Here is a 12541-nt window from a genome sequence, read left to right on the forward strand (position 1 = left end):
GCAGTTATTTTATTGTTAGGTGAGTACTGGTAAGAAGCTGATCTGCACAGTAGCACCTAACATCCATCAGGGAGAAAGACCAAAAGGAGGTTTTGAAATATGTGGGGGTTTAAAATCTTTTTCTTACTGTGGTTTTTTACTCCATTTTTGTGTCAGATGGGAACATAATTTACATATTTGCTCACAAATATTCTTACTAATCCCTGAATCAATGCTGGCAAGATGCACTTCTCATTGAAGTATTAATTTATTAGACCAAAAGCATTTTAAAAGGCAACTTTTAGAGGAAGCCTTAGTAAAAACATTGTGAAGAAGCAGATAGCTTCTGACATTAGCACATCATTCAAATTGCAGTTGTCAACCCTCATGAAAGGTGGTGATGCTGATTTGAGCATATTGCTTGTATGACGTACAAGAGCTTTGGGAGATAAGGAATCCCTGTTGCTATCATTTATAATTAAAGTGTCCATCACTTTTCTCTGAAAAACTGCTTGATGAATAAATAATTAAAGGTCTGATTCTGATATGCTTAGTTGAAGTGAGACTTCAGAGAACAGTCCAAATGCAGTAAATTCCTTCAAAGTAAGGTTTCAAGATAAATAATAGTGTTACAATCTCAGTCAAAGCCAATTCTTGTTTGTTGAGCCAGAAGGGTATTCTATTTTGTGTGCTTTAAAATCTAATCTCACGGCCATCTGAAGCTTCCTGCTTACAAACAGTGCCTGATGTTGATTATCATGTTATCTTTTAAGCACAGTAGAAACTGATATTTAAATGAATGGCTACTAACTGTTCCCTGCTTCTTCAAACAGCCAAAGATAAGGTGTTCATCTGAGGATTTGTACAGTATGAAGTTTTATAAAGCCTTATGTTACCTAATGAGTTTATTTTATTGCAAATATGTCTATTTTGTGGAGCATTTTTCTTTGATTGTTTCGCTGAATTGATATTTAAAGAATGGTTGTCCTAATAAAATGATGTTTCTTTTCATAGTTTCTAGAGTAATCATAAAGGTTTGAGGGAAATTTTTTTGAAATAGAAATGATTTTACCTGCTTCCATTGTGTTCCAGTAACAACCTTGCTCCCAGAATAGTTGAAATAACTTGCATACTGTAGATGTGCAAGTCCCTCGCAGTGTTGACAGGGAGAATTTCAGTTGATTTGGTACCTTAAAATTAACCTTTTACTACCGCATGCGTATGTTTGTCATTTATCCCCTTTTTCTCAGGTGCAAAGAGGGCTACCAGGGAGTCCGCTGTGACCAATTTTTGCCGAAAACCGACTCAATCTTGTCAGATCCAAGTACGTCAAATGTTTTTCTTATATTTTTAATCCACGCTAGAGGCTATTCTTGCCATGTGAGATGACCCTTTGCCTGTTGTCAGAAAGTCCATAGTATGGACCACTGCAGCTGTGTGTAAAGAATGGTGTTGCTCTTGGTGATAGGATAAAACCACATCATTCAGCCTCTGTTCTTATGAAATATACGCTGCTCCAACAGGGCAACCCATCAAGGGGACTTGATTCCTTATGATCTGTAATAACAACTGTCCCTGCTTATAGCGAAAACATCCATGTTTCTCTACTTTTGACTCAAGAATAAATAAAATTACATAATTTTAAAAAGAAAACAAATATAGTCTGCAAAGTGGTTCCTTCAAAAGAAAATAAATTCACATTGCCTGGCACTGCAGAGATTATAATCTCCATGGAAATACTTTATATCAGTGTGCACGATACTCAATTATGTTTCACTTTGACAAGCAAATTTGCTGTGTGTTTGCAGAGTAAAGGTGTACTTTCAGGTAATAATGTGGAGACCAAGTAAATTTCTATTACACTGATCAATATATGTCAGAGTAAAAGCTGCATATATCTTACTCCACTTTTGCCCTTTCTAAATAGTGTTTACTAATAAAACTGTGTCGAAAATATTATTCAAGATGATTCTTTTGGAAGTGAATCCATTTACTAAGTAATGGTATTGATCTTAAATTTTTTAATTAAGTGACATACAACAAAGGGTCATATCCAATTTCTCGGTTTTGTTCTTATATCTGGAAACTGTAATGTATTAAGTCTCCTGGTTTTAGGTGCTCTTTAAAATTTGGTTTGAGTCATTTTGTTTGTGGTTTTTGAAGAATAATGCTTGTTTTTGTAGTCTTTTTTTGTGCTTTCTGTTTATTTTCTTGTGCTTTTCCATGTGAAAACCTGTTGCCAAAGGCACCTGTTGTTTGGTAGTTCTCTGTGTTGTATAGCTCCCATTATAGTTTGCTTTGTGTTCGGTTTAGCTTTTCCTTTTGCTTGACCTTTAATGATAAAGTGCAGAGCTGAATGCGAATAGGCAGATTTTACCTCTGCCAAGTTTTGTGTGCATGTGTCAGTATAGAGGCTGTGTATATTTCAAAGGAAAAGATAGTTTGTATCCTAGAAGTGGGGTAAAGGACAATCAATCAATAACAGGACAGGGTGGTACCTGTCTGACTTGGTTTTCACAGGGGGCTCTAGCTTTAGTCTCTCAAAAGTAGAGGTGAAATCCATATAGATACCGTACAAAGCCCCGAAAAGGCTCCCGGATTAAGCTGCATCTAACAAGACCAAAAGCCCCACAGTGTTTATCTACTGCAGGGCAGTGTTGTTTCTTTGCAGCATTGTGTTGGTTGCACAGACTTGCTTCTCTTTACTTAGGAAATTGTTGCTTACAGTGGTGGGGTTCTGACTGCAGTGTTTCCATAGTGTATTTCAGCCACCTGATCCTGCTAAGCTAAGTTCTACTGAAACATCCTTTTTACACTTTCTGACAACAAAAGCTACTATTTTATTTTATTGAAGTTTTCTTTCCAAATTGTATTATTTAGGATATGTATGAACAGGGGACTTAGTCTTGATATTGCAGTAGATCCACCGAACACACCTATGGCCCAAGAGTAGTCCCTCTTCCAATATAAATGAAGAAGGTTAACATGAGTTAGGTACTTTTCCAGTCAGTTTTGAAATTTAACTGATATTTAAAAGAGTAAAAGCTTCTGTTCAGGTGCATTTCTGTGTACTGGCGTAACGTGCTATATCTCTGTGTATGTGTGTGCATATGCACTTATTCTAAGCATGCTGAGCCTGTAAGGGAGGTAACTGAACTTTCTGCTGCAACTGGACAGTGACAACATTTTGTTCATGAGTTAAATCGACAAGTTGTTTATCTTCCTTCTGGAGAGGAAAAAAATAATACCACACTGATGATTAGCACTCAGTGGCAGAAATGTTTGCTATTTGCATAACCTGAGGAGTGTAAAAAGTATTTGACGCAGTAGTCAAGCATACTGTGATCATCTCCAAAAGCTCTGGGGTTGCTTTGCAAAAACATAGTTTTGGGGTTGAACATGTGTTTGGATTAGGAGGAGAACTGCTGAAGGGTGAATTGGAGATGGCTTCAGAGAGAAGCAATTTTTTAAATGCAAGGCTTTATTTCCAAAAGCTGAGCACTGAGATGGGGGAATCTCAGTTCTGGACTGTGTGTAGCCAGACTGACACCACTGACTGGTGTCAGTCAAGCTTTATGAACAAGTCCCGCCCATTTGAGTTTATGGGATTGCTTAGGGTGTTCCTGGTGGTTAATGGGCTGCTAATGGTGCATCTGCTAACACTTAGCTTATTTGAAGTTTGCATGCATGAAATAATGAAGCAATGCTTCTATCTTATCTTGCCTGTGATATAGCACAGTTTGCGTTCTCACAACCTACTCTTGTCATTAAATGGGAAATGAATCTGGACCACAGTCACTTGGAAAATAGTAACAATATTGTTATAAAATAGTTAAATATTTACATGTGCCAGACTATTTTAATTTTTATTGGGTTTTTTCTGTTTTATTTTTTTAATTATCCTGCTAAAACAAACCAAGCTTTTTCAGCATAGCTGTTATCTGCATATTTGCATAGCGACAAAAGTGTGTTATGGATCATCAGTGTTTTTAACAGCAGCTTCTTACCTAATTTTGGACTTATATTAGGTAGGTCTTGACTTTATGTCAGAGATATTAATGCAAATTATGTAATACTTAATATGGATTAATGTATGCTAGATCATGTACATTTAGTTTAATTAAACTAACTGGTTAAGGTGTTTAAGATTCTGTTTTCAGGAAATCTCTTGAAACTACCTGATGGTGTTTCAGAGTTCTTGAATTGGCATCCATGGCTTCTTACAGTCAGATCTGTCACCTGCTACCTTGCCTGAGCTCAGAGTTAGAAATAAAGTCCTAAGAAAAACAAATGTACAGCACACATAGAACAATAGCACAACACTCCAAGCACAGGCCCTTCAACTGGACTTTTAAGCATCACTTCGCTTAATATCTCCACTCTTAGAAAGGTTTTCTGGCTATAAGAGAAAGATGTTAAGAACAAAAAAATCCAAACACAAGTAGTTTGAGAAGTTTGTTGATCTTGGAATAGGAGAGAAGGCTGCCTAAACCATGGGAGCCACAAACACATGGAAATCTTACAAAATTAATGAGGGAAAAGACTTCATGCTGCATCGCAATGCAACCCATGCTCACAGTATAACTATCAAGAGGAGGGAATCTGTCAGCTGTGATGATACTGTACAGGACAAGGCCCTGAACTCTCTCTGTCATCTTCATCATCTATGGATGATATAATAATGGGACAAAAAAAACCAGAAAAAGCAGTCACATGCTGGAAGAAAGGATAGGAATATATTTGAAATGTTGCTTCAGCTTTCTTCATTTGTGCTAACTTCTCTATGAATACAGTTAATGAAGGTAGAACACTTACATTTTCAAGATTATAAGTGCAGCTTTAACATAACTTTAGTACAAGTAATTTTTCAGGTATGTGTAGTCCTGTGTGTATCTGTAGGGTTGGGAGCTTTATACAACATAAATTGTACAAATGTGCTCATGTACTATCCTTTATAGTGTTCTGGAGTAGACCTGCCTGGCCCAGCGAGTCTTGAAAGGTAAGCTGTGCGTAGGCTGCAGATACTTCTTTCAATCAGTTTTTGTACTGAGGCAAAGTGTAACCTTTTAAGCTTTGACTGTTTTGTGCAAATATTCCAAAGTGGTGAACAGGGCACTGAAAACAGGTTTGTCACATTACCTCATTTGACCAAACTGCTGAACTCCACCTTCCAGTACTTTGTCCTAACACAGCAGTGACAGATACTTTCCTGTGCAAAATGTGCATTTCAGCTTTATAATGTCCAGTATTGATTTTATATTTGCCATATTAACATTCAAGTTGCTCCATGTGACTCAGGTGCATAGGTAAAGAGGGATCCCCTATCAAATATTGGGAATATATTATTATTATTCAGTCCTTTCTTAAAATAAATACATTATTTTCTGCAAGAAGGAAGACAGGATGGAAAGCTTATAGGTCACTAGGCCATGCTCCTGCTGTTGCAGTCAACCCCATCGTGTAATTCCTTCCATAAGCTGATCATACTTCATTTCTAAGCCCCTTGTAATTGGGCTGAACTAGCCACTAGAAACAGGGTTTGTTTATCATCCCTGCTCTGAGAATTTCAAGACTTTTCATCTTCCACGCAAATCTTACGCCCAAATTTATCAGTTTTGTTCTTTGTTAAAATGCTTTGTTTCTACATTGACTTTTTTATTCCTCTCAGTTTCCTCGATGTTATGCTCTGGATCTGTTAAACTGGCTTTTTCAAATGTCAGAAGTCTTGTTCCTATAGAGTTCTGTATAGCCTGTGGTCTTACAATACTTTAACCTGTGATAGCACAGCACACATCGTGTTTTTCTTTGAATCTCATCAAAGAGAAACTTGCAAGTGGCATGTCTGGAATCTGTGGTTACTTATTCCTGGATTACCTTTTTCTGCAGCAAAGGATCAAACCCCTTCTCCTAGAAGATTGGGGCTGTAAATAAGTAAAAAATCTCCCAATAGTTTGCAAAGGAAAAAAAAAAATCCAAAAAGATATTTGAAGCCCTAAGACCCCTCTCACTTCCTCAAAAAAGCTCCCCCTCTAAAAACCTAACAAAAATCTTAGGCATTTTTCCTTTTTTATTATTTTTACTTTGTTTTTTATTCCCCCCCATCCAGTTTTGCACAGGTAAGATCATCGGATAATTTAAGTTGAAAGAGAAGTGTAGAGTTCTCAGGATAACTCAGGAGGTTCAGCTTCCTGCTTTAAGCAGAGCTGGATTTGAAGTCGGTGCTAACTGCACTGGACACCACAAAGGGACTCTTACTAAATAGATGATAAAGAGCATCACAGTTGTGAAATACCTATAGAATTTGTTTTCAAATAATTGGAGTACGTAAAACGGAACTTCTGTATCCCTCGCTGAATGATTGATTTTCTAAGGCCTGAATAATTTTCTTTACTTAAACTTTCTGGATTTGTCAACATTCCTCTTGAATTTGCTTTTTCCTCCTTTTTAGATTTCTAGAAGGCATTGGAGAGAATAAAATTTTGCTACTGTAAAGATTTGAAGGTGGCATGTAGGTAGGGGCAGTTAGGAACAGATACCCAAAGGTGAATAGCTGAGTTTTGTGGGTGACAAGTCCTTCTAATAGACTTATTTAATCCCAGAGAGAACTTTTGAAATCTATATCTAAATCTGGTATTTGTGGCTTAACTTTTTCTTAAAAAAATTTCTTTTCTTCTGCATTAATTCTTTCATCTCTTCAAGACTTTTGTATTGAGAAAAAGCATATGGAGGGAGTGGTTGCAGACCAAGCTTCCTTTGTAGTGACTGTCATTTTATGCTGTCTTACCGAACTAATGACAGAGTGCCATATCACCTGTGTGTTCATGGAGTAAAAATTATTAATATTGCTCTAGGAAATTAAACTTTTATAAAAGTGAAATAATCAAAAGGTGAGATTTATTGCCTTGTGAAATTAGATTTTAATAGCTAAAGATGTGGTGACTACAGTCAAGGGAATTCCCTGAAAATGACAAGTCAGTATAAGATCTGTTAGGCTCCATCAAGTGGATATGACAATTTTCTTAACTACAGTCTCTTTATAAGGATGTATAATCACAGTTTCTCCAGTTCACATGCATCACAAATCAATCTAGATTAGTTCTGATGCATTAAAGATTGGAAGGAAGGGATTGCTTTAATAAAAATAGTAATAAAGGAGAAAAGCAACACAGTCATTCCAGAAGTTTTAATGAGCTTAACTGCAGATGAGAAAAGATGCATCAAGTGAAAGACAGGCTTGGGAATATGAAACCTCAGCAAGGTAAAATAAGAAAGAAAATGTATCCCTGGAGCTACGAGGGACATATTTTCCCTCCACTTTGATCAAGTATGTAGAGACCTCAGGATACCATCTGCCAATGATGACGTGTTTTTAAATTTGAGTTGAGGCTGTAAAATTTTACTTTGTGTGAATAGTGTGAAACTTCTGGATTTGTTTTGTTGTTGGTTTTTTTCACTTTTTGCTTTGGGGTTTTTTTCTTTCTTTAAAATAGAAACTTAAGATTGATTCTGCAGAACTGGAATGAAATGCTCAAAACCAGAAGTGCAGTGTTAACCAAGCATTAGTAAAAGTGTTCACAAGTGATTACTGGAAGTAGGAACGTGTTCATTGTCGGAACATATTGAAACATTTAAGCCCAAGAGAGATTAATTGAAATCACAAATTTTGCACTAATTCAGTGGGCAAAGAAAATCACTGTCAGTTTGATAATATGACTTCATACAATCCTAAAAGAAAAATTTAAATTAACAGGAAACAACTAGTTGTATTTGTTTCTACAGATAAGCAAACAGTGACTTGTGCAGAATGTGCAATATAAATGTTTTTCAGTGATTTTCTTTTTCTAACTAATTTTTTTCTCTGTCAGTCCTGCAAAATAGATTTTACAAATCACAAGAGTAATGATAATACTCATGTTTCCAATGGGGGGATGACTATTTTAAATTCATTCTAGAATTCTAAGTCTATGTTGCCCTTCTCAAGTCAAAATGGCAACAAAAAAACACCCACAAGTCTGAGAGCTGTTTCCAAGTAACACTAAGTTGAATTGCTTTTATGACTTTCGTGTGCAATAACAGAGGTGGAGTTTTTTTCCCTACTTTCCGTGAATTACTTGTCCTGTTAGAGAAACACCCAGCAATGGATTTGCACAACTGCTCCCCACACCTCCTGGCATTCCTTCTGGAAAAATCAGTAGGGGGGTTACAGTTTATTTCCATTTAATATTTCAGCTTTAAATTAAATGTCAGCCTTTACTAAATTTAAATTTATTTAAGATTAGCTAAAATACCATTGAAATAAAAAGTCATACAAGTTAATTTGGAAAAATAGAAAAATTCAGTCTGAATTTTGACAAAAATCCTTTTATTAGTTTCAAAGGAACATAAATTCCTTATTCTTCTCTGTTCGTCTCTTCTCCATCTGGAAGACAAGAATGTATTGACATCTGGTTAGTCAACAGTGTTTTATTTTCAAAACTCTTCATTTGAAGTATTCAGTTATGTCTGTGTTTGCCATGGCTTTTTAGGCCATAGGTGGTCTTCTGGAATTCAGCTTATGAAGACTGCATCTCTGTAGAAAATCTTGGAAGCTAGAACCAGGTGAATGCAGTATCTCTGATGGCAGGGGAAAAAAACCCTCTAAACTAACCTCAAAACCCCTTGTTTCCTTCTTCTTCAAAAGTTGCCTTTATGTGGAAGGATAATAATGAAATTGAAAATTCCTTTTATTTGGTCTCAGTATAAATCTCAAGGAGGAAAGAAAATGGAGATATCCAGCAATACAAATCACAGTCAAGAAGAAGTTTTCATGAGCATGTCTTTTTGTAAGCCATAGTTGCTAGAAATCAAGCAGGAAATTAAAGTCACCTTGTGCACAGGAGTTTGAAGGCTGCCTTTCCAAACTACCATTCATCTGTGAAATTTGGGACTTAAAGATAGTTAAAGAATTTCTAGGGCTTTTTCTGTGTAATGATTTTTGCACGTGTATTTTGAGGAAGTTTACCATATGATGGTAGAAACACTCAGCTAGGGCTTGTTACACAAGAGCTACAGCAGATGGCTGTGAATAGAGGTTACAGTCTTACGTCAGTCTTACTCTCCTGCTGGCTCTGCCACAGCACTGGGGACACCTCGGAGCCCGAGTGAGAGGCGGTGCAGTGCTTCCAATAAACAAGCACCTCCTGAAGTGATGAGCCTCTGAAACATCAACTTCTCCTTTCCCTGCCTCTTACAAACACATTATGATTTCCTAAATCTGCTGTTGGCCATTCCGTGTCTGGGAAACTGCAAGTATAAATATAACTTGAAGCAGATGTTCTTTGACACTCTGGAAGCATCTAATTTAGCCCAATGCCCTAAGTAACTAACTTCTCTGACTCACGTACTCTTCATACTGAGGGTATGTTACTGTTGGTGTCAATCTCCCACTGTCTTTTGGAAGGACTTCTCTAGTTTTGCCTGGATGGACAAGGTGCAGTCAATCATTTGACTTGTCAGATCACATTTGCAGACCTTCAAAGAGGAAAATTCAGCAGTGCAACAACTGTAGTTCTTCATGCTCAGGCAGAAAAGTTTAAGCAAAGATGGCTCATCGTGAGATGACGTGTAGGAAAATGACACAAAACCTGACAGTAATTTAGCTGAAAAGCATTCATTTTGTCAAGTTCTTGTCTTTTTAAATTAGCTACTAATTTGTCCAAAGAGCATTTCACTTTAGCAATACTATTTCACTTTATATCACACATTTGATGTTAAATGCTTTATGATTGGTTGAGATGGTATGCTATAGGTTTCATAAAGATGTCATAGCCTGTTGCAGGAGCTAGTAAGAATGCATGGAGAAAGGAGATGGATTATGCTCTTGAATGTATCTGTCAGTGTTAAATCTAATTCTGAACTGGATGTTTTGCCATCCCCTATGAGTGGTTTTGCATTAAAATGATTGTAGTAAAAAATGCAGTAGTACATGGGCAGGTACTACTCCTGTACATGGGATGTGATCTGTCCTGTCCATAGTATGGTTATATGACTGTAAGTAATAAACAGGAGGAAAACAAATTCTGCACTGCTTCTTACAGGCACAAAGCTGAGTCTAAAACACACTGTCTTGAGAGTAAAAAATCATTAAGGGCCTAATACATGAGAGCTAAAGTTTCCTCCAAGAGGATTTCTGCTGAGTGTGCTGATCATCTTCCCAAAACTAATTCTTTTTAAAAGCCTCTGTGCTCTTCACTCATCTTCACTCTTTGCATTAAGTCCACACTCCACTACAAGGCTGCTTATTTAGGCAGTTATTGTTGTTAGACTTTTCGCTTCACATGGAGCGTCTACCAGTGTTGATTCAGCTAATTTGAACAATCTCTGCTTATTAAGGAAATCCTGTAATAAGTGTATCGTTCAAATTAATGTAGTGAGTGCTGTGCTGTTGTGAAGACCAGATGCTTTGGGGGTAATGTGTGTATATCCATACCTTCCTAGGAGAATGGCAGTTTTACTGAAAACATTAAGGGTCAGCACTACTATGAGTTTGATTACCACGTCAAAGTAATTATTTTTTTCTAGAAATAAAAACAGTACTGAGACTCCTGAAGGTATTTCCAGGCCCATTTCTTAGGCCTAACATAGCATTTATGTTTGACAGCAGGGAATAGCCATTTCTGGATAAAACTTTACTGTGCAAACCCAGCAATTTATGAAACTATTATTCCCTGGATCAGAAAGATCAAATGGTAAAATCTTGGTCTCAGTGGGACTGGTAAATGTTTTGCTAGTGAGTCATGCAAGGTTACATTGTCCTCTTGTGACTTTCATGCCATGAATGACTACTATTTTGCTAGAGATTTTTGTATTGACCATTGAGGACTTGAAATTGCCAACCACGAGCATATGTCTTCACTTTCTTCAGTGACAAATTTGATCATGGAAAGAGTTTCTTAAAGACAGAACTGATCGGTGTTTTCCAAAGAGAAAACCAAAGAACAGGCAGTTTTTGATAAAGCTATTTACAGTGGGAGGACTAGATTCACTTCTAACCCTTTCAGAGAGCACCCTGCTCCCAGGGCTCCTGGCTCTTTGCTCTCACTGCAGCTACCAGTTTGCTGTAGAGAAAATGTGTCCAGTTGTTTGCTGCCATCAACAGTTGCAGGGTAATAAGAGGCCTGTGGAACAGAAAGTTTCTCTTGTGACTTTAGTACACAGCCTGAGTAACAGTTTTGACAATCAAACTCTGAATGGTCCTATGAGGAAAACAGAACTGAAATACTGAGTGAATATAATAGCAATGTCTGCTTGTCTTTGCCCATTTCCTTTTTACGAGTAGTTCTGCTCTTTGATCTTGTTTCTGTCCTCCCCAACCATTTTAACATCTCAGCTGAGTTACCATCAAGAGGAAGAGATTTGAGTGTACTACATATTCTGCTAAGATACCTGTTCTTATTTTTTTCCCCTTTGGCATCTGAATTGTATTTGTCTTAGTTAGTCTTCACTCTCTGATAGTCTTTGCTACCACTCAGTATATACCATGTGCTTTTGCTGTGATTTCTTCCCACATTATCACTGCATGTGGCCTTTACTCCCTCTCCAAAATCAGGGTGTGAGTCCTCTCTTTTCCATCTTCCAGATGAATACCTCAATCACAAATTGGTTTTCACAGGCTATCTGGTCAGTCTCATTTGGGCTTCCCTTTCTTCCTTATATATAATTTTTACTTTTGTCCCATAATGGAAGAAAAAATATACTTTGCCGTTTAATTTAGTATCCAAAATGTTCTTTAAATGCTTACAGTGAACAGATGTCCACATTCCATTTTGTTTCCAGAGGAGTTGGCTCCAATTATCTCTGAAGATACAGAGAGAGGTTAATACCTGATGCTTATCAGAAGAAAATATCCACTGTGTGGGCTGTTTGTGAAAGGTAGCATCTAAATTTAACCTGGATTCTTGTTTTGTTTCAATAAAACCGATTTTCTCATGAAAGTGGTTGCATTTTCAATACAGAAGGTTTTTAATGTGTCTCGACAGTGCTTCCATTGGGAAAGCTTTTTCAGGTTCAGAAGAAAACCATTGTGATCTGATACAGGAAAGGAGGCCCAAAATTAGCAGAGAACAGAATACTTGTCCATAACAGGTGAAGCACAGTTTCACCTCGTTCTACTTGACCTGATTTTCCTCTTTTGCAGATGAATACCTAGGTCACAGCAGAGAAAAGAGAGTGGGTCAGTGTCCTCTTGAGTCTGTGGTTGTAGGGTTTTTTCTGGAAGAGAAAGACTAAGCTGTTTTTGCTACTTCCCAGATAGCTCTAATAGCTGGTAGACTTAAAATCTCTAGTATAGTAAAACGTGTATTTTTACAGTATTTCCCCACCCTAGAGAGAGCACAAGACAGAATTTGCCTTGATGTTCATCTATATTACAGAAGGTGCTATAGTTTACAAAATGTAAGATACTAACTTAGATCTTGATCCTGGAAGAAACATACTGATGCAAATTTTTTTCTCAAGATAAATTCTCATGTAAGAGATACTAAGCAGTTTTGAAGCATCTAACTGAATTATTTGCATTAGTTTG

General features: G+C 37.0%; 1 protein-coding gene across 1 annotated transcript in view; it reads left to right on the top strand.

Annotated features, from left to right (window-relative positions):
- Window positions 1–12541, top strand: part of NRG3 (neuregulin 3) — a 369474-nt gene that overhangs the window by 259637 nt on the left and 97296 nt on the right. Inside the window, 1 exon segment of the mRNA XM_050305457.1 lies at window positions 1230–1303. Within this exon segment, the coding sequence (XP_050161414.1) occupies window positions 1230–1303 (74 nt within the window).

This window comes from Myiozetetes cayanensis, unplaced genomic scaffold (genome assembly GCF_022539395.1).
Source record: "Myiozetetes cayanensis isolate MyiCay16 unplaced genomic scaffold, myiCay2020 scf10, whole genome shotgun sequence".
In the NCBI taxonomy this organism is placed as follows: domain Eukaryota; kingdom Metazoa; phylum Chordata; class Aves; order Passeriformes; family Tyrannidae; genus Myiozetetes; species Myiozetetes cayanensis.